The sequence below is a fragment of the Nannospalax galili genome, unplaced genomic scaffold (assembly GCF_000622305.1).
Source record: "Nannospalax galili isolate Female #2095 unplaced genomic scaffold, S.galili_v1.0 scaffold1448, whole genome shotgun sequence".
Lineage (NCBI taxonomy): Eukaryota > Metazoa > Chordata > Mammalia > Rodentia > Spalacidae > Nannospalax > Nannospalax galili.
The window spans coordinates 593,556-614,197 of record NW_008358646.1 but is presented as its reverse complement, the minus strand read 5'-3'; the positions used below and the strand labels follow the sequence as shown (position 1 = coordinate 614,197).

The following is a 20,642-nucleotide window of genomic DNA, read 5'->3' as shown; positions in this document are numbered from 1 at the left end:
CATGCTGGAGGAAGCATGTCACTGGGGGTGGGCTTAGAGAGTTCTTAAGACTTGCCAGATCTCAAGTCACTCTCTTGTTTCCTGTGCCAGTTTGAAGATTTAAGAGCTTAGCTTCTGCTCTTCCTCCAGCCACCTCTGCCCCCATGCCTCCCCACCATGATGGACTCCTGCCCCTGGGAACCATAAGCTCAAATAAACTCTTCCTTCTGTAAGTTGCTTTGGTCAGTGTTTCTAGCACAGCAACAGAAAAGTAACTAATACACCCAATAAAAACTCATTGGTTCACCAAGATGGACTTCGGTGCCTGTGTTACTTTGGTTACTTTGGGCTGTCCTAGGTTCCAGCTCTGAGGTATGTTGGAAAAATTAACAAATAAAGGTGTCCCATGATTCCAAGTCTGGCAAGAGCATTCAATTTAAGTATTGAAGGAATGGGGCAGGGAACAAGAGGTCTATGTACGCATGTACACCTAAATCAAGCTTAGATGTCCTGATCGTCTCAGTTCTGGTCATGCAAGGTGGGTCTGCAGAAATCCTTTCTTTATGAGATGAGCTTGTTCTCAGAAGATGATTACTCATGCTCTAGGGTGCATATAGCCTCATCCTCATAGATAATTGTCCTCATCTGGGGGTCAATGGTCTGTCTTTTGAGGCTCTATTGTTCTTAGGATCCAAAGTGACTACAGTGTAAGGACAATGACTAGAAATTGTTAGGCAGATTTATGGGTCTGGAATGGGCCACTATAAAAAGCTGACAGTAAAACGCTTCAGCCTTGTATTAGTCAGGGTTCTCCAAAGAAACAGAACCGGTAGGATGAATATACATGTATAGAGATAGAGTCTGAGTAGTCCAACAATAGCTGCACCACACTAGAGAGGCTGAGAATCCATAGTCTCTCAGTCCACGAGGTTGGAAGCCTCAGTAGTCCCAATCTGGCACTGAAGGTCTGACGAATTCCCAAAGATCAGCTAGTCTTCAGTCTACAGCAGCAAGACAAACTCACTAGCAAGAGAGAAGGCAAGCAGCAAGAAGCCAGGAGTTCTCCTCTGCCATGGCCTTTTTATATGGGCTGCCATCAGAAGGTAACACCCACATTTAGGGTGTGTCTTCCAGCTTCAGATGACCCAATCAAGAAGATCTCTCTCATTTCAGTTAATCCCAGATCCAGTCAAGTTGACACCTAGCTAACACATGCTGCAAGTCTGCAGTGCTCAGCCTTCATGGCTTCTGGAGAGGAACATGTGGGACTGAAGGGATGGCATGTTAATAAGTGGGTTTTGCCGGGCGTGGTGGCACACGCCTATAGTCCCAGCACTTGGGAGGCAGAGGCAGGCGGATCTCTATGAGTTCAAGGCCAGCCTGGTCTACATAGTGAGTTCCAGGATAGCTGGGGCTACAGGGAGACCCTGTCTCAAAAAGACCAAAAAAAAAAAAGTGGGTTTTATAGTTATTCCCAAGCTGATACTTATTATTTTTGTTTTTGTTTTTTTTAGTCAGAGTTTTTCCCTTTAAAAAATATTCTATTTATTTTATGTGTATGAATGTATTGTCTGCATGTATGTAAGTGTACCTGTGTCATGCAGTGCCTGTGGAGGTCAGAAAAGGATGTTGGATTCCCTGGAACTGGAGTTACAGATGGTTGTTGCCATGTGGGTGCTGGGTCCTCTGCAAGAACAGCCAGTGTTCTTAACCACTGAGCCAACTCTCCAACCCCTGATGAATATTTTTTTAAAAGTTTTATTATTTTATGTGTATGAGTGTATTGCCTACACGTAAGTGCACCCGTGTCATGCAGTGCCCAAGGAGGTCAGAAGAGGGTGTCTGATCCCCTGGAACTGATGTTATCAACAGTTGTTAGTGGCCATGTGGGTGCTGGGAATTGAACCTGGGTCCTCTGTAAGAGCAATCCGTGCGCTTAACCTCTGAGCCATCCTTCCAGCCCCCCAATGAATATTTTAAAGCTGACTGTCTAGAACTCTGTTCTTGATTCCCGGCTTCTTCCTGAAAATGATGACTGTACAACCCTGGAGGTGGGCTGTGGAGGAACTTTGTCTAACAGATCCTGGCCTGCTTGTTAAGTGACCCTATGGGACATTTCTGTCAGTGTCAGAACATACTGACATCGTTGGTTCCCCATTGGGCCTCCTTTCTCTTCAGCTAACTGGCACCTTTGACAAGGACACTTGGATAAGTGAATGAGGAAGTGAGGAAATTAAGGGCAGCTGTGGATAAGATGGATGCATTTCCTAAGAATTGGCTCACACTGTTGCACACAGTTCAGTGGCCTTCTGATTCCATGTGGCCAGTTGGCTCACTAGAGAAGGCTAATTGAGGTGCCTGGTAGGGAGCCACACTTTCCACACTTTGCACAGGGAAGCTCTATCCTGAGGCCTGGGATCAGAAGCACATTTGTGGTAGTGAATACCATACAAGAGTCATCCCACCTAAAAGAATCTATGTGTATATGGAGTATGAAAGCTGGTATGGGGGCTGGAGAGATGGCTCAGCAGTTAAGAACACTGGCTGTTCTTGCAGAAGACCCGGGTTCGAATCCCAGCACCCACATGACAGCTAACAACTGTCTGTAACTCCAGTCCCAGGGGATCCGACAGCCTCTTCTGACCTCCACGGGCATTGCACGACATGGATGCACTTACCTACATGCAGGCAATACACAAACACACATAAAATAAAAATAAGTAAAATATTAAAAAGCCGGTATGATTTTTCTTTAAAAAATTTTTTTGTCATATAAATATTTAGGGATCAAAAATGATAAAGGTCATCATTTAAGTTCCCTGAAGCAGGTTTCTGAAGGAGGATCAGGTGACTGCCACTACATGTAGTACTGGCCAGGTCTCAGGGGATTCCTGAGGCCTGAGGCTTTACTAGTTTTAGTAAAACTGCTAATTTTAGTGTCTATATAAAGTAGAAGGAAATGAGCTACCATGCCAAACAGATCGTGAGGCCGGGAAGCACTTGCTGTGTTCACAGCTGAGTTCTGCAGTAGTAGGACTTATATAAGTTAGAGAGAGAACTGCAGCAAGTCCCCTAGCTCTCCTAATTGGTCCCTAGTTGATTTGATTTGTCTCTTCCAGGAAGAGTTTGCTGAAGAGAAGGGTCATGGACTTGGTCACCCAGACGGCCATCCTACCCCTGCTGTTTGGCTGCCTGGGCATCTTTGGCCTCTTCCGGCTACTACAGAGGATTCGCACAAAGGCCTACGTGAGGAATGCTGTGGTGGTGATCACTGGTGCCACCTCAGGGCTTGGCAGAGGTGAGTCATGGGGCCTGTAATAATCTGAAGTGGGATCAGCGGGCTGCAGGAATCACAGAACAGCAAAAATGATTCCATTGTTTTTTTAAAAATATTTTATTTATTATTTTTATTTTATGTGTATGTGTGTTGGCTGTATGTATGTGAGTGTACCTGTGTCATGCAATGCCATGGAGGTCAGAAGAGGTCTTCTGATTCCCCTGAAACTGGAGTTAAGGATGGCTCGTAACCACCATGTGGGTGCTAGGAATTGAACTCAGGTCCACAGCAAGAGCAATCAGTGCTCTTAACTGCTGAGCCATCTCTCCAGCCCCGGATTCCATTGTTTTCAGTCCAATTGGAAAAGAAGGGCCTTGAGAGCAATGAAAAAGGGACCCAGTCTCAGTGTGGAGAGGCAAAAGCAAGAGAGGAGGCTGCCTCTCCTCAGGAAGCTGTGGCCTTATTCAGCTCAGCTGTTTGTTCAAAGAGGGATTTCGATAGGATATCTGATTTTCAAACATGGACAATGTTGTTACCTTTTCCTGCTTTCAGTTGGAAACCTGGCCTTGGGTTGTGGGCTTGGTGTGTACCAGGGACTTGGCAGGGTTGGAGACCAGATCCGTGAGGCTTCTGCTCTTCCTTAGCCAGAGTTTCTGGTTTAATCCCATTCCCCTTCAATGGCGAGCTTCTGAGGCTCAGGGAAAATGTGCTGGTACACAAACCTTGGCTTCTCCTGTTCTGGAGCTCAGGCAAGGACTCTGGCAGCGCAAGTGAAGGGTTATAACAGACCTGCTGCATAGGCCCCCTGCCCTCTGTCCTCAGCTTCTGCCCAGCATTTGGTACCAGCCCCATCCCTTTCCAGTGGGGTTCCAGGGAAGATAGTGAAGACATGTTCTGGAACTGAGTGGAACCTCCTAATGCTGCATGACTTGGTTGGTTGGGAGCACAGACAGTACCTACTGAATATCTTCAAAGTGTGAGGCTCTTGGCCAAATGCTGTACAGAAAATGGACCCCTGAGGGTCCTTATCTTCAGGGGAAGCCTTCACTGCTGTGCTGAGAACTATGACCAGGTAAAGCCAGACTCTCAGGGACAGGTTGAAACAGCTGTTGTACTGGAGGCCCCTGCCCCTCGTTAAGATGAGTCTGTGAACAAAGCACCGAAACCCCCTTCAGAAGTGTAATATAGCATGCCTGAAAACATATGCAGTATGAGTATGCTTAGCACCTCCTTCTAGAAAGCTGTGTGAAGGGTGCTGGCCTGAATGTGGTTAGGGAATGCTGTGCAAGGAACTGAAGGTGTAGCCACGGGGCATAGATGACAGTACATTTGTACCATGAGATGGTTAGGTGGCACAACACCTCTCTCCTTCCTGAAGGACACTGGAGCTTCTTTTCCCTTCCTGTTTGATACTTATGAGGGAAGGGCTGTTCATACCAGTACATACTCCTTAGACTTTTTTTTTTTTTTTTTTTTGGTCTTTTTGAGACAGGATCTCCCTGTAGCTGCAGCTGGCCTTGAACTCACAGAGATCTGCCTGCTTCTGTCTCCTGAGTGCTGGGATTAAAGGCATGCGCCACTCCTTAGACTTTTGACCCTGCCCCTTCCCAGGTAAACACATGACAGCTCCAATCCCTTACCAACCCTTATGATTTTCAGAGGATGAATTGCTCTCAAGGCAAGCCTGTCTTCCATGAGCCAGGCGGGGACTAAGAAGCCATTTAATCACCTGGGTCTCTAAGATTGGTCTGTGGTTAGCCAGAGGCCCAGGTGTCCTGAGCACATCTGTGAGCATTTGTAGGAGACAAGATCTCAGGAGGACCAGCAGTGTCCCAGTTTATACCTATACCAATTTTCTAGTTTGTAGAACATTTTTAAAGGACTTGACAAACAAGGTAGCACATGCCTATAATCCCAGCACTTGGGAGGCAGAGGCTAGAGGAGCAAGAGTTCAAAGCCATCAATTACACTGTGAGTTGTTTGAGGACAGACTGGGCTACATGAGACTCTCTCAAAAAACAAACAAAAAGAAAGTAAAAAATATTAAAGTATTAAAAATAGGTGCTAAAAATAGTTCATAGAGATTCTTTGCCTACCCAGCACCATCAGAAGTTTTTACCTACTTTAACTTACTCAACCTCAGTCCCCTCTGAATTACATAGTATTATCTGCATCTTATAGAATGGGAAAGAGAAAAATAGATTGTAACTTAGCTGAGATCAGAGAACCAGTAAACAAAGGAAGTCCAGAGTTGTACATGAGACCTAGTTTAAGGACATTCTCTGGAGCACAGGGGAAAGGTTAAATAAGCAAGAGATATCACACTCTTTTCCCTCATTTAATTTGATGACTGAACCCCTCCAGCCCAGCAAAGGGCTTCTGCCCAGTATTACCCACCATGGCCTCTCAAGTGCTTTGTGTACCGTTAACTTCTGTTCCAGCATTTCCTGGTAGCTGGTTCTTTGGGTCCAGGACTACTGGAGGCCTCCAGCTTCTCTCTACTTTGACTTTCCAAAGAACTGTGCCAGTATATCTGTGCCAATTGCATTAGTGGCCTGGGGAGAGCCTAGATGGTGCTGAGATACAGCCTCTAGGGACCACAGCACCATGGGATTCAGTACTATTTGTGGAAGTAAATTGAGTTCATTGGACAGGTTCCCTGCCTGCTGATCAGGAAGTGTGCTTAGCCTTGCTGGGCTTCTTTAGCCTTGAAAGTGGGCTAATGCCCACAGGGTTGTTTGGGGTTAAATAAGAACAGCATGGAAAGTTCTGAGCATAGTACTCACCAACCTGTCCACCTTTCTTGCCTTTCTCTGCCTTATGAATGCATGTTACAGGTCTGGAAAGGAACCCTACAAATGGGCCTTAACTCGAGCATCACAATAGTCCAAAGTACCAGACTATGCATATACATGTGTCAGATGTGTGAGAAGCAGGCATTGTGCAGCACTGGGTGACTTTGAACTGAATCCTGTTGAAAAAATGGCACTGAATGGTCTTAACTGTCAAGGTTCTTTTCTGTTCTCTTAGAATGTGCTAGAGTTTTCCATGCTGCAGGTGCTAAGCTGGTGCTTTGTGGCCGAAATGTGAAAGCCCTTGATGAGCTCACCAAAGAACTTGCTGTTTCTTATGCCTCCCAGGTGAGCCACGGGAAAGGGTTCTGTGGAAGGAATTGTAGAGTCTGCCTTCCATGGGTCATAGTGATGTTCTCAAGGACTGCTGAGCTACAGGGCATTCATGTGGTCCATGGTACCAGGGAAAGCAACTGGGCTCCAAGCAGTGTGGAAAACTCCCTCAGTTCATACCCCTGCACAAAGGAAGTTCCCTCTGTGGAAATTCACTCCTCCCATTCCTTGTGCCTAGGTAACCTGTAATCATCTAGTGAGGGGTGGGATGATGACATCATCTAGTGCGGTGATGATGACTTTAAAATTTTCAGTTGTCTTAAAATATTCATAATACTAATAATTTTCAATAGCTTTTATTTATTTCTTGAGAATTTCATATATGCATACAATACAATATATTTCAATCATATTTACCCCCACTCCTCCCCTTCAACTCCTCCTGGATACCCCTACAACCTTTCTCAATTTCACATCTTTTTTTTTCACTAATAATGCACCAAGTCCAGTGTGTGCTGCCTATATACTCATAGGTATGTGCAGCCTACCAGGGAAATGGACCCTAAAGAAAATGGACTCTCCTTCGTAGTAGCCATTACATTAATAGCTCCTTAGCTAAGTGTATTTGTAAGTCAGTGGTAAATACATTTATGTGTATTGACAGGGTGTGTAACTGTCACTACTATCTATACCCAGAACAATTTTTTTTTTTTTGATACAGGGTCTCCTCTGTAGGCCTAGGCTGGTCTCAAACTCAGGATCCTCTTGCCTCAGCCTCCTGAGCACTGAGATTACAGGCATGTGGCATCGTGTCTAGCCCTAAAACCTTAAATGTCCCCAATAACATTCTGCATACTTAAGCCATAACTCCTCCTCCCCTCAAGCTTCCAGAAACTGCCTTCTCCCTTCTGCCTTTGAATTTATTTATTCTTGGGACCTCACGTGGGAAACTAGAAAGTGTTTTCCCTTCCAAGTCTGTGTTATTTTCTTTTAAATATTTTATTTATTATTTTTATGTTATGTGTATGAGTGTATTGCCTGCATGTATGTAGGTGCACCCATGTCATGCAGTGTCTAAAGAGGTCAGAAGAGGGTGTCAGATCCCCTGGAACTGGAGTTAATGGTTGTTAGCTGCCATGTGGGTCCTGGGGATTGAACCCAGGTCCTCTGCAAGAGCAGCCAGTGCTCTTAACTGCTGAGCTATTTCTCCAGTCACTTAATGTAACACCTTTGAGGTTTATTCACATATGGTATAGCAGTTTCTTCCTTTTTTTAAAAAAAGTATTCTTTTTTATTTATTTTATTTTATTTTTTGGTCTTTTTGAGACAGAGTTTCCCTGTAGCCCCAGCTGACCTGGAACTTGCTATGTAGACCAGGCTGGCCTCGAACTCACAGAGATCCACCTGCTTCTGCCTCCCAAGTGCTGGGATTAAAGGCGTGCTCCACCACACCTGGCAAAATATTCTTTTTTAAAAAAATTTTTATTTATTATTTTTATGTATTCTGTAAGAACAACCAGTGTTCTTAAATGTTGAGCTATCCCTCCAGCCCAGTTTCTTCCTTTTTAAGGCTGGATGAGATTACATTGCATGTACAGACTACATTATTTCCATTTCTTCATTTGTAGACGTGGGTTCGTTTCTACCCTTTGACTGCTACGAATAGTGGTGTCTGAGGGTGTGGGTGTACAAGTTCTACTCCAACCCTTATTTGCAGTGGTTTTGGATATGTGGAATTATTAGATGGTATGGTCATTCTTTTTAATGGTCTGAGGAGACACCACCCCTGCATTTCCACAACAGTTGCACCATTTTATATCTCCACAAGTGGTATGTGGATTCCAGTTTCTCCATACGTTACTCATAAGAAGTGTAAAGAGGCATTTCATTGTGGGTTTTATTTCCATTTCCCTAGCTACAAATTATTTTGAGTATCTTTGTGTGTGTATTAGCCATTTGTATATCTTTGGAGAAATGTCTACTCTAAGTCCTTTGCTTGTTTTGGATTTCATTATGGCATTTTCATACATGTATATAATGTATTTTCATTTATTTACTTATTTTTAAAAGTGTTATTTTATGTGTATGAGTATATTGCTGGCATGTATGTATGTGCACCTGTGTTGTGCAGTGCCTGCGGAGGACAAAAGAGGGCCTAGGATCCCTTGGAACTAGAGTTTTGGACAGTTGTTAGCTGCCATATGGGTGCTGGGATTCAAACCCAGGTCCTCTGCAGAAGCAGCAAGTGTTCTTAATCCCTGAGCCATCTCTATAGCCCCTATATAATGTATTTTGATTATATTCACCCTCTACATTACCCTTTCATCCCACTAGTCCCTTTTTACTTTCATGCATTTGTGTGTGTGTGTGTGTGTGTGTGTGTGTGTATGTGTCCATGTCCCCATCCCAATGAGTTTAATTAGAGCTGCTTTCAGGAGCATGGATAGCTTCCTAATGGCTATACCACTGAAGAAAATATCTATCCATCCTTCAACAACCATTAACTGGCTATAGATCCTAAGGGAGGGGTGGGCCTCATGAACTCCTTCCCATACTGACCAAATATCTTGTGCTTCTGAATGTTGAAAAATGCAATGGCCAACCATGACATGCCCAGAAGACAGTGTTCCAAGCACTCTACCCCATCCTTCATCTTTTACATTCTTTCTGCTCCCTCTTCCTTGATGTTCCCTGAGCCTTCAGTAGTCACTTAGTCTCAGGTTGGACCAGTTATGAGACTCTGCAGTAACTGTTGCCCATTGCACAAAAGAAGTGCTGCCCATTCTTTGACCAAAGCTGACAGCATTAATCTGTGGGCATAGAAATAGTTATTTAGAACAATACTGAGAAAGGATTATCATCAACATCTGGCTGATGAGGGAAAAAAGAGCCTGTGGTCACATCCTGTGGGTGTAGTAGTCACCTTCCATTTAGGAGAAAAGTTGCCCCGACCAGATGTGAGCACCGTAGGCAGAAACTTCATAGGGTGTCTCTTTGGAAGAGGGTTGTCACAGTCTATATCACTTTGTGCCCAGCAGGCCAGTCCCAGGATTCTGAAAAGTAGGGACATATAGCTCACATGGCTGTCACTCAGAAGATGCATCTGGTGTCTTGTATTTGACCAGGGACAGGCACACAAACCCTTCACGGTGATCTTCGACCTCACAGACCCTGGGGCCATTGCTGCTGCAGCAGCTGAGATCCTACAGTGCTTTGGCTACGTGGACATCCTCATCAATAATGCTGGGGTCAGCTACCGTGGCGCCATCAGCGATACCACAGTGGATGTGGACAAGAGGGTGATGGAGATAAACTACTTTGGCCCAGTTGCTTTAACAAAAGGTAGCCATCTTGGGTTAAGAGAAGTAGGCACTAATCATTAGAATGCCTCTTATTTGACTTGGTTTCTTGGCGAGAGATTGCCTGTCACTGTCCAGTGTTTCCCTCTGCAGTGGGTGTGGTCAGTACAGTTTGGGTTTTGCTTGTTGCCTTTTTCAGGCTTTTATTTGCTGTGTATTGGTTTTGCACTCTTATGTCTGTGATATAGCCTCACTGGCACAGCTTTCCATTTCCTTTCCATGCTGCCTGCACCCTGAGGTGGGCAATATTTTGATGCACAGAAAGACTTCATTTCAGGGGCCAGGCTTCCTGTAGACAAGGGTACTATGATGGCTGTTTGTGTTTCCTTTTTTCTTAATTTTTAAAAAAATTATATATATACACATTATATATATATATATTTGTCTTGAGACAGGGTCTCCCTGTAGCCTCAGCTGTCCTGGAACTCACTATGTAGACCAGGCTGGCCTTGAACTCACAGAGATCTGCCTGCCTCTGCCTCCCAAGTGCTGGGACTAAAGGCGTGTGCCACCCTGCCCGGCTATTTTTATATTTTTATTTTATGTGTATGAGCGTTATGCCTGCATGCATGTGTGTAAGTACACCTTTGCTGTGCAGTGCCTGTGGAGGACAGAAGAGGGCATAGGATCTCCTGGAACTGGAGTTATGGAGGGTTGTTAGCTGCCATGTGGGTGCTGGAATTTGAACCCGAGTCTTCTGCAAGAACAGTCAGTGCTGTTTGTGGTCTTCTCTGTTGTCTCTCTCCTGTCCTGTGATTCTCCATGGAGGACTATGGAGTTGCCGCTGGCAGCACCAGGCACAGTGACTGGGAATAACTAACTCCCCATCTTATTCTCTCAGCTCTCCTACCCTCCATGGTCAAGAGGAGGCAAGGCCACATTGTTGCCATCAGCAGCATCCAGGGAAAAATCAGCATTCCTTTTCGGTCAGCATGTAAGTACTAGACCTTCCTTTCCATATATATATTCTTATTCAGGGCTAGAGAGATGGCTCAGCAGTTAAGAGTACTGGTTGCTCTTGCAGGGCACCAAAGTTCAGTTCCTGGCACCCACATGGCAGCTAATAATTGTCCATAATTCCAGTTCCAGGGGATCTGATGCCCTCTTCTGGCCTCTGTGGACATTGCATGACATGGATCAACTACATGCAGGCAAAACTCATACACTTAAAAATAACAAGTTTAAGGTGGGCGTGATGGCGCACGTCTTTAATCCTAGCACTTGGGAGGCAGAGGCAGGCAGATCTTTGTGAGTTCGAGGCCAGCCTGGTCTGTATAGTGACTTCCAGGACAGCTGGGGCTACAGGGAGACACTGTCTCAAAAAGACCAAAAAAAAAAAAACAAAACACAAGTTTAAAAAAATGATGTTTGTTGGCCAGATTCAAATAGATAGAAATACCCTATAGAGAACATGAAGGAGCTTTGTCAGAATGTGTTCTAAGCCTCCACATACTCCTTTTCCCTTATGTGACCTTGGACAGGTGTCCCCCTCCAACCCTGTTTGCACATGGAGACAGCCCAGCCTGGAAGGCTGTTGTGAGGAAGGATTTGCAGTTGCCCTGGACTGAATGAAATCTTCAGCATTTCAGGACATATGCCTCTGAATTTTTTTTTTAACATAATGAAACATATAAGAATGGGATCTCATTTTGAATACTATTTGTGACTAGTTCGGTGTACTTGACAAGCATAGGTTCTTTTAAGTAGATACAGAATAATAAAGTGAATGGCTGTGACATAATTAACTTAGCTATTTTCATGAACACTGGGGAATTTTTCCCTCATCTCACACTTTGATCTTCAGCAGTAACCTGTGACAGAATATTCTTGAGGGGCTGGAGAGATGGCTCAGCAGTTAAGAGCACTGACTGCTCTTGTAGAGGACTCGGGTTTGATTCTGAGCACCCACATGGCAGCGTACAACTGTAACTCCAATGTCAGGGGATCCAACGCCTTCTTCTGACCTCTAAGGACACTGCATGACATTGATGCACTTATACACATGCAAGTAATACACTCATACACATAAAATAAAAATAAAATATTTTAAAATGAATATCCTTGAATAATTATATCTGTAGATATTTGCAGGAGGATTAAATAAGATAAACCCCAAGAAATAGAAATATTAAGTAGGACCAAAGCATTTTGTAAAAATATTTTGTTTTTATTTTATGTGTATGAGTATTTTGCCTCATGTGTGTAAGTGTACCATGTGCATCTGTGCAATGCCCATGGAGGCCAGAAGAGGGCGTCGGATCTCCTGGAACTGGAGTTAGGAATGGTTGTTACGTGCCATGTGGGTGAATTTATTTGAGCTTATGGTTCCAGAGGGAGAGTTCATAATGGGGGAGGAGGGCATGGTAGGGAAGCATCTAGAGCAGAAAGCTGAGAGCTTATATCTTCAAGCACTTACAGGAAGCAGAGAGAGCTAACTGGAAGTGGGCCAAGGATATGAACTCTCCAAGCCCTAGTGATGTGCTTCCTTCAGCATGACCATACCTCCTAAAGATTCAATGATTGTCCCCCAAACAGCGCCACCAACTGGGGACCATGTGCTAAGTGTTCAAATATTTGAGACTCTGAGGGACATTTCTTATTCAGACCATCACACTCAAGTTCCTCCATTTGGAAGCTGTCAAAAGTGCATGAACCAGGCCTGAGTTTACACAGCCCTGCAAGCAGGGAGGCTCTCTGGGACCATGCTCAGCAGAGATAAAGACTGGAAACAATTTGCAAAGACTTCTTTAGGGTCCATTTCTGTCATCGTGGGACCCTTCTAGGAGGACTAGATAGATCCATTCCTGAACCATCTGAGGAAGCTGAAGGCATGGAGGAGCTTTATTCCTAGTACTCTGTTTCCTAAGAACAAGGACACAGTACAGTTGTCAGAATCAGGAAGTGAACATTGCTATAATGTAATCTTAAATGCTAAGCCCATGCCAATACCCTCACCGCCTCTGTCCACATCTGCAGATGCAGCCTCCAAGCATGCAACCCAGGCATTCTTTGACTGTTTGCGTGCCGAGATGGAGCAGGATAGGATCAAGGTGACTGTGATCAGTCCTGGCTATATCTATACCAACCTCTCTGTAAATGCTGTCACTGCTGATGGCTCCAGATATGGAGGTGAGGTCTAATCTGTTTTCTCCTTTGTGAAAGGCTATGATTAGCCATAGTGCAACATGCTGCTCTTACCTAAATGGTTTCTGGGTCTGAGTGTTGGCTGCAGATAATGAGCTTCTGTGTAACCATCATTTCCCTGCCAAAACCTACCTCAGCCTTAGCATTACCACTGCAATGTTCAGGACCCCTATAGGTAGAGGACTGTGGGACAGAGAATCCCTCAACTGAAATGCCACCAAACTTCCCACTAGCTCATTATTAGACCCCAAGGCCCAAGGGACATTATCACAATTAAGACCAAGTAAATTAACTTCATGGCTAATGGGAGTTAGGAGGGAAGGAGGCAGAGCTGGACCTGACTGGCTCCTACACAGGGTGCTGGAGAAATGACTCTTTAGGACCAGTCTTTGGGATGAGGCTGGGTGGGTACAGCAGTGTCAGAATCTCTGTCTTGCTTTAGTCAGAGGTATTGTTATGGGCTGACCAGCCTAGCCCAGCATGCACATGGAGGGCCAGGCAAAAAGCAGTTTACTTCTATCATGGACCAGAGTCAGCTCTTAGAGCCAGCTTTGCCTTCCTGAGTTCACAGCAGGCCTGCTATCCATCTGTCCAGCAGACTGCCTACTAAGCCCTACCTCCCAGGATGTATTCTCCTGTGGGTCTGTGCTTCTGCCATTGCCAGGGCCTACAGGTCCTGCACTCATCTCACCAGACCTGAATCAAGACTGCCCTATCTTGGGTGGCTGCTTTGCCACAGCAGTCTCTCCACAGAAAGCTACAGTGGAAGGAGCCAGAAAGCTGTATACCTGTCCATTCCAGGAAATTCAGCTTAAACATGTCTCTTTCTGCAGCAATTAGAAACTTCCTGTTCTAAACACAGAGCGAGGACAGACACTGCTATGGGGCTCAGGTTTTGGGTGGTATGTACTAGTGGCTTCTCTTCTGTGCCTGCTGGCTTGTTCTACTTTGTTGGCAAGATGGTTGAGCCACTAGCAAAGAAGGAACTTCGGATGCTGTTACAGTACACTCCCCAAACTTTCCCAGCTACTTTAGATTCTGCATGCCATTGGGAGCTGGGATATCTGTCTACTTCTGACTTAGTGCTCACAGGGACACATGGTGTCAGATAGTCTTTGCTATCTTTCTCTGACAGCCCTGGAGCTGAACCAGTCAACTATAGTAGATAGTATACCAACCCCTAGTCACAGGTTGTTGCCCAGATGCATAAAGAAGCTTCTTGGGCTCAGCAAGTAAAGGCACTCGCCACCAAGCCTGACAACCTGAATTCAATCCCCAGGATCCATATGGTAGAAGGAGAAAACCAACTCTTACAAGTTATGCTCTCACCTCCACGTGTGCCATGGCATATTGCTTACGTGCACATATTCATACACACAAGCACACACAATAATAAAAATAAGAAAAAAAGCTCTTCAAATGTGGTATGGGACTCACTGTGAGATCTGCTTGCACTGACCTTTGGTGTTCACCACAGACCACCAAACAGCTGGACTCACTTTGGTTCCAAACATTGTAACTGGCACCCCATCCATCTTGCATCTTCATCCTCATTGTAGAATTGTCCACTTTGGCCAGGTGTGGTGGTGCACACCTTTAATCTCAGCATTCAGGAGGCAGAGTCAGATGGATCTCTGTGAGTTCAAAGCCAGCCTGGTCTACCTAGTGAGTTCCAGGCCAGCTGGGGCTACAGGGAGGCCTTGTCTCAAAAAGACCAAAGAAAGAATTGTCCACTTTGGGGAGAGCTCCCTGGTGGGACTCTGGGAAGCTGGCCTTCATGGCTCCTGGTTTATCCTTGTTCATTTTGTTTGCTGTAGCTATGGACAAGAACACAGCCCAGGGCCGAAGCCCTGTTGAAGTGGCCCAGGATGTCCTTGCTGCTGTGGGGAACAAGAAGAAAGATGTGATCCTGGCTGACTTCCTGCCATCCATGGCCACTTACCTCCGAATTCTGGCTCCTGGGCTCTTCTTCAGAGTCATGGCCTCTAAGGCCAGAAAGGAGCGAAAATCTAAGAACTCCTGATGTGAGTCAGAGTTGGTAGCTCCAGTCAGCCTTATCAGGCCAGGATTGCTCTACAAGGGACCTTGCATTAGCTGAGACCTGGTGGAGGCCTGTCTTTGCCTCACAGGTGGGAAGGAACTTCTGCTGTAGAGAACTGGGACCAAATTAGCAGCAGGCTGTCCACAGGGGTGACGGTAAGCCATTAAGGAATATGGAGCTGGTCTGGAACTCAGAAACATGGAATAAATGTCTGGAACAGCATGCATCAAGACTCCTCACTAGAACACATCCTTTGAACCCTAGACCTGCTGGCTTCTAGAAGTAGTATTAAGTTTTGACATGAGATGTCATAATAGCACTGGCCCCAAATCAGTTCTTATGTTTGACTTATCCCAGACCACTGACCTAGTTCTTAGGGAAGAGAGAATACCTCTAATCCTGAGGGAGAAGGCTGTCATCTTAGGATAGTTCCAGGGCCCTGCAGCAGCTCACTATATAGGGAAGATGGGCAGGTATGTGATAGGTTAGTTGGCACATCCAACGTAATGCCACTTTAGCACCAGGAAAAAATCTCCCCATGGTTCTGTTGACTTTCATCATACTTCTGTAGGGTACCAGGTACCATTCCAAGGAGATGAATCTGTTAAAGAACAGCCAAAAAGGAGAGGTCCTCCTTGGCTCTGAGTGTGCCCTCATATACTGACTGGCCATGGGGCCGCTCCTTGTGTCCTGATGGGAGGAGTTCCTTGGCGGGGTGAGGGGATGGACACAACTAGTTAAGGTGAAGCTAGAAAGAACATTTCATCTTTGACTTATTAAGAAGCCATGAAAGGTTTGTTGAGTGGGTCAATTTTATTTCTCAAGTTTAGAAATAACTTTTCCTGTTATTGAAACCGAAAGCTGAAGCCATAGGAGGTCCGCTGAAGATTTCCCCAAATTGGAATAAAAAACCCTTATAAATAAACCTACCATCTTCACTGTGTTCCAACTCTGGCCCTGCTGAACTGCTTTTAAAGTTTTCTTGCAGATGTGTATTGAGCATGTCCCACACTGTTCTCCTGCCCTCCCATTAGTCTTCTTTGTTCCCTTAGACAATTTCACTTCTACTTTAATATATACATGCAGGATTTTGTGTGACTATATAGAATTTAGGAACCACAAATTAACAAAAATATACTTGTCTGTAGACTTGTCTCTATTAGACTGGCTTAATTCACTTGTTTCCTGTTGTAGTCATTTTTCTGCAAATGACAAAACTTTTTTTTTTTTTTGGTCTTTTTGAGACAGGGTCTCCCTACAGCCCTACCTGGCCTGGAACTCACTATGTAGACCAGGCTGGCCTTGAACTCACAGAGCTCTGCCTGCCTCTGCCTCTCAAGTGCTGGGGCTACAGGCGTGTGCCACCACGTCTGGCTTTTTTTTTGGGGGGGGGTGTCCCCTGTAGCCCCAGCTGGCCTGGAACTCACTATGTAGATCACAGAGATCCACCTGCCTCTGCCTCCTGAGTGCTGGGATTAAAGATATATGCCCGGTTAACTTCATTCTTCTTTTTGAGACAGGGTCTCCCTGTAGCCCCAGCTGGTCTGGAACTCACTACAGACCAGGTTGGCCATGAACTCACAGAGATCCACTTGCCTCTGCCCCCCAGTGCTAGAATTAAAGGCATGCGCTACCACACCTGACCTATTTCTAGTTTTTTTTTTTTTTTTTTTGAGGAACTTCTGCACTGACCTCCATAGAGGTTGGACTAGTTCAGAGTCTCACTAGCAGTGCTCCCTTTTGTCCACATCTGTACCAGCATTTGTTTACTATCTTAATGACTGCTTTTCTGACTGGAGTAAAATGATATCTCAAAGTAGTTAGTTTTGATTTGCATTTCTCTGATGGCTCATGAGGTGGACATCTTTTCATGTCCTTGCTATTTGTATTCATTATCCCATTTTATCGATTGGGCTCCTTATATTCTTGTTCATTTTTTGAGTTCTTTGTATATTCTACATATTATTCCTGTCAGATGTATAGCTGGCTAAGATTTCCTCTGGTTCCACTGAACTGCTTCCTTTACTGTATGGAAGCTTTTTAGTTTCTTGAGGTCCTATTTGTTAACTGTTCTTCCTGACAAGAGGTCCTGCATCTATGTTGGAAGTGTTTTCCCCACATTTTCCTCCTAAGTTTTAGTTTCACTTTTTACATGAAGGTCTTTGATCTATTTGGAGCTTGTTTTGGTGTGGGGCGAGATAAAGATCCAATTTCATTCTTGTCCATGTGGATGTCCAAGGTTCCCAGTACCACAGAACTTGAAATCATTTATGGTGGTAACCTCTGGCATTATTCAGGGTTGCTTTGGCTATCTGGGGTCTTTTGTGCTTCCAAATGAATATTAAGGTTGGTTTTTCTTAACTTTCCTTTTCCTTTTTTTAAAGAATGGCATTGGAATTTTGATGCAATTGCATTAAATCTGTAGATTGTTTTTGGTATGGTAGCCCATTTCCTTCTTTCAGTCCTTCCTCCTCCCTTCTTCCCTCATAGACTGTTTCTCAATCTGGCCTCAAGCTCATCAAGTAGCCAAGGATGACCCTAAACTTCTGATCTTCCCATTTCTACCTCTCAAGTGCTGGGATTACATGCATGTGCCACCACACCCAGTTTGTGGAATGATGGATCTCCAACTTAGGGCTTCATGTGTGAACTGAGCTATACCCCCAGCCTAAGCCCAAGCTAGCCATTTTCACAATATTAATTCTTCCAATCTGTTAACATGGGAAATCTTTCCATTTTCTAGTGTTTGATTTTTCTTGGAAGCTTTAAAGTTTTCATTGTAGAGGTCTTTTGCTTCCTTGTTTTGCTTTAGTTTATTATTAATGGGGTTGCTTCCTTGATTTCTTACAGTCTTTAGAATCTCACCTATAATCTACAAATACGATTTTAACTTCTTCCTTTCCTGTTTCTCTTTTATTTGCTTCTCTGGTCTTATTGTTGAACTCTGCTCTTAACCATTTGACCCTGATGGATGATTAAAAGTGGCCACAGATAGCCTAGGGTCAGACTGTTAGATCGTCAAGGCTTTCAAGCTCCCTGGGAGAAGGCAGGTAAGAAAGTGATCAGACCTGGTGACTCATCTTGGCTCACAGCTCATCATGGATGGCCCAAGAGCTATGGGTGAAATGTGGATACAGACATCAAGGATGGCTTCCATCTACTCTCCTGACAGGGAGAAGAAAGTACTTCTTAGTATTCACAATACATCTTGGGGCCAGGGAAGAACTGGTACTCATCAGCAACCATACCGGGGCTAGTTCCAAGTGGCATAAAACTACAGCGCACCTAGCAGGTTCCCAGTGAACAAGGACAGTCTCTTACATGGAAATGAGAACACCCCTTTTCTGACACTTGTTGGCTGGCACTTTGAGAGGGGCCATGTCCAACTCCTATCCTTTCCATTAAATAAAATGGCCAGCCATAACAACAACATAACCATCAGAGGACAAATACCCAAACTTCTTGAGGTGGTTGGTTTGGCTGACACTGGAAGGCAGCTTGAAGTCACCAACCCTACATATACCTGGATACTCTAGGTATGTCCTAAGCCTGGGATTAAAGGCATGTGCTACCACACCCGGCTCAATGGTGGTTTCTTAACACTTAAAAACCTTGCTTCCCTTGGGGCTGAAGAGCTGGCTCAACAGTTAACACTGGTTGTTCTTGCAGAAGACCAGAGTTCGAATCCTAGCACCCACATGGCAGCTAACTGTCCTAACTCCAGTTCCAGGGGATCAGACAGCCTCTTCTGACCTCCTTGGGCACTGCATGACACAGGTATGCCTACCTACATGCAGGCAATACATGCATACACATAAAATATTAAAAAAGAAAAAAAAAAAATCTTGCTTCCCACACTTGATGCCTGATCAACAAGGTTCTGTAATGGGCAGCTGCTCCCAGTCCTTGGATCTAGGCCTTGCTTCCTGTTTCCCCTGTACCCAGGGAACTACATGCAGAAGGCCAGGTAAACTTTACCTTGTTCTTGGAGTTTTCAACTCAGTATCTGATGTTACAGTTGCCACCCAGGGTAGTGGTGCTGTTGCCTGATTTCTGTCTTCTGCAAGTTTTTTACCTTTCATCCTCAAATTCTGTTGGGAAGTCTCCAAAGCATGAGTTTTAATTGGTTCTACCTTCAGACATGTGATAGAAGTTCAGTTTCCACTCTGCTCTCGGTGCTTCTTGCTCCAACAACAGGGCAAGAGGCAGGGTGAGCTCAAGGCCCTGATGAGACAGAGTAGCGAAACCTGATGAATAAGCAAGCTTAGACACAAAGGGAAGGAGCTCCCCCTGATCTGCCAGTCCATATTTCTGGTTAACTGACTCTTTATAGATCTCTTTGCTCCTTCTGAAAAGTGGATGGGCAGTTAAGACTATACTGACTTGCCAGATCACTTCCATGCCCTAAAATGGCCATGTAGAACTCCCTCTGGTTGATTTCTGACAGGAGGGCCCAGAAAATGTCTTTTCCTTCTCAATAGGAGAAAGCTGCCATGTATTGTGTCCTGTCACCAGAATGGGAAGGAGGCATATGAACTTTCCTCCCACAGCCCAGACCAGGTACACCCACCCCTGCGCCCTGCTGTCCAGTGGTAAGAGGGCTTACCCTGGCTAGGGGCCAAATTACCAGGATGGCATTTCAGAATCTGGGTTAGTCTAATGCAACAACAGTCACTGTTCAGTGCAGCTTGGGAAATAAAGAGGAAGGAGCTGTTTGCACCTGGTTTCTATTTTGGGCAAGGACATCTGCTCAGCTGAAATGAGGTCCCTGGCTCATGGACACCTCCCCCATACAATTTGATATACAGAAAGAACATGGCCAAACCAGGTGCCTGCTTGTTACAAAAACCCCTCCTATGCTACCTGTCTAGTGAGCTCAGAGCTAGCCTCAGCCTCCTATGGGTACCAGATTTCAACTTACCCTGCAGGGGCGTGTTCACCAGGGACTGCTTTAGTTAAGGCAGTTACCTCTTTGCCATCCCCTGACCCCCACAACACTGCCATATCAACAATACTATGTGTCTAACACCATCCTTGCCACTAAGGACTCAAACTGACCCATCAGTATTTTCTATAGTACCTGAAATTATGTCAATTCCCTGAAGCCTGCTTTCCTTAGCAACCAGGTTAGGCACCCTCTCCTAAAGTTGGGCAGGCATCAGATCTTCCTAATGTGGAAGACCACCCTGTAGAAGTGCCATATGCATCTCCAGGGGTGACTGGGGGAACGTGTGCCCCAGCCTTTGTGGAGGGGATCATTTCCTACTTACTCAAAGCCCCAGAAAAGAAGCACAAGACTCATTACTCCAGGCAGGAGCATTTCTCACAGACTAGGCTGTGGGTTGAGCTGTCTACATCAGGAACCGCAGATATGCTGGTTTCTGTGATTTCCTAAAATAGTGTCTTTGAAGAGGGTTCCTGAGCCTGAGGTCCCTAAGTAAACAAAAAGGAGACCCCCTGGCCTCCAGGCCATCTTATCCCACCATCAGTACATCAGCACTGCTGGCCCTGGAACATTAGAAGGCCATATGCCAGGGCAGGTGGGTAGTCCTATCATGTTGTGCAGATCTTTCTGTGAAGGATGTCAGATCTAGGCTTGTCCTTGCTACAAGTGGTGAGGCTTGATTGCAGTGAGGAGCAGGGTGTATCTGAAGCATTTGCATGTTCCACATGCAGCAGCAGCCGCAGGCACAGGTAGAGAGAAAAAACAGCAGGAG

The 20,642-nt window shown here is 45.1% G+C and overlaps 1 protein-coding gene across 4 annotated transcripts in view; it reads left to right on the top strand.

The window, feature by feature from the left end:
- The window catches only part of Dhrs7b (dehydrogenase/reductase 7B), a 43,755-nt gene extending 27,905 nt beyond the window's left edge, over positions 1 to 15,850 (top strand). For all 4 annotated transcript variants that reach the window (XM_008821950.2, XM_029558090.1, XM_029558089.1 and 1 more), the window contains exons 2-7: positions 3,099 to 3,277; positions 6,287 to 6,396; positions 9,507 to 9,723; positions 10,582 to 10,674; positions 12,717 to 12,869; positions 14,702 to 15,850. In XM_008821950.2, the coding sequence (XP_008820172.1) occupies positions 3,099 to 3,277; positions 6,287 to 6,396; positions 9,507 to 9,723; positions 10,582 to 10,674; positions 12,717 to 12,869; positions 14,702 to 14,907 (958 nt within the window). In that variant the 3' untranslated portion in view covers positions 14,908 to 15,850. The remainder of the gene's footprint in view (positions 1 to 3,098; positions 3,278 to 6,286; positions 6,397 to 9,506; positions 9,724 to 10,581; positions 10,675 to 12,716; positions 12,870 to 14,701) is intronic.
- Positions 15,851 to 20,642: the final 4,792 nt, after the last annotated feature.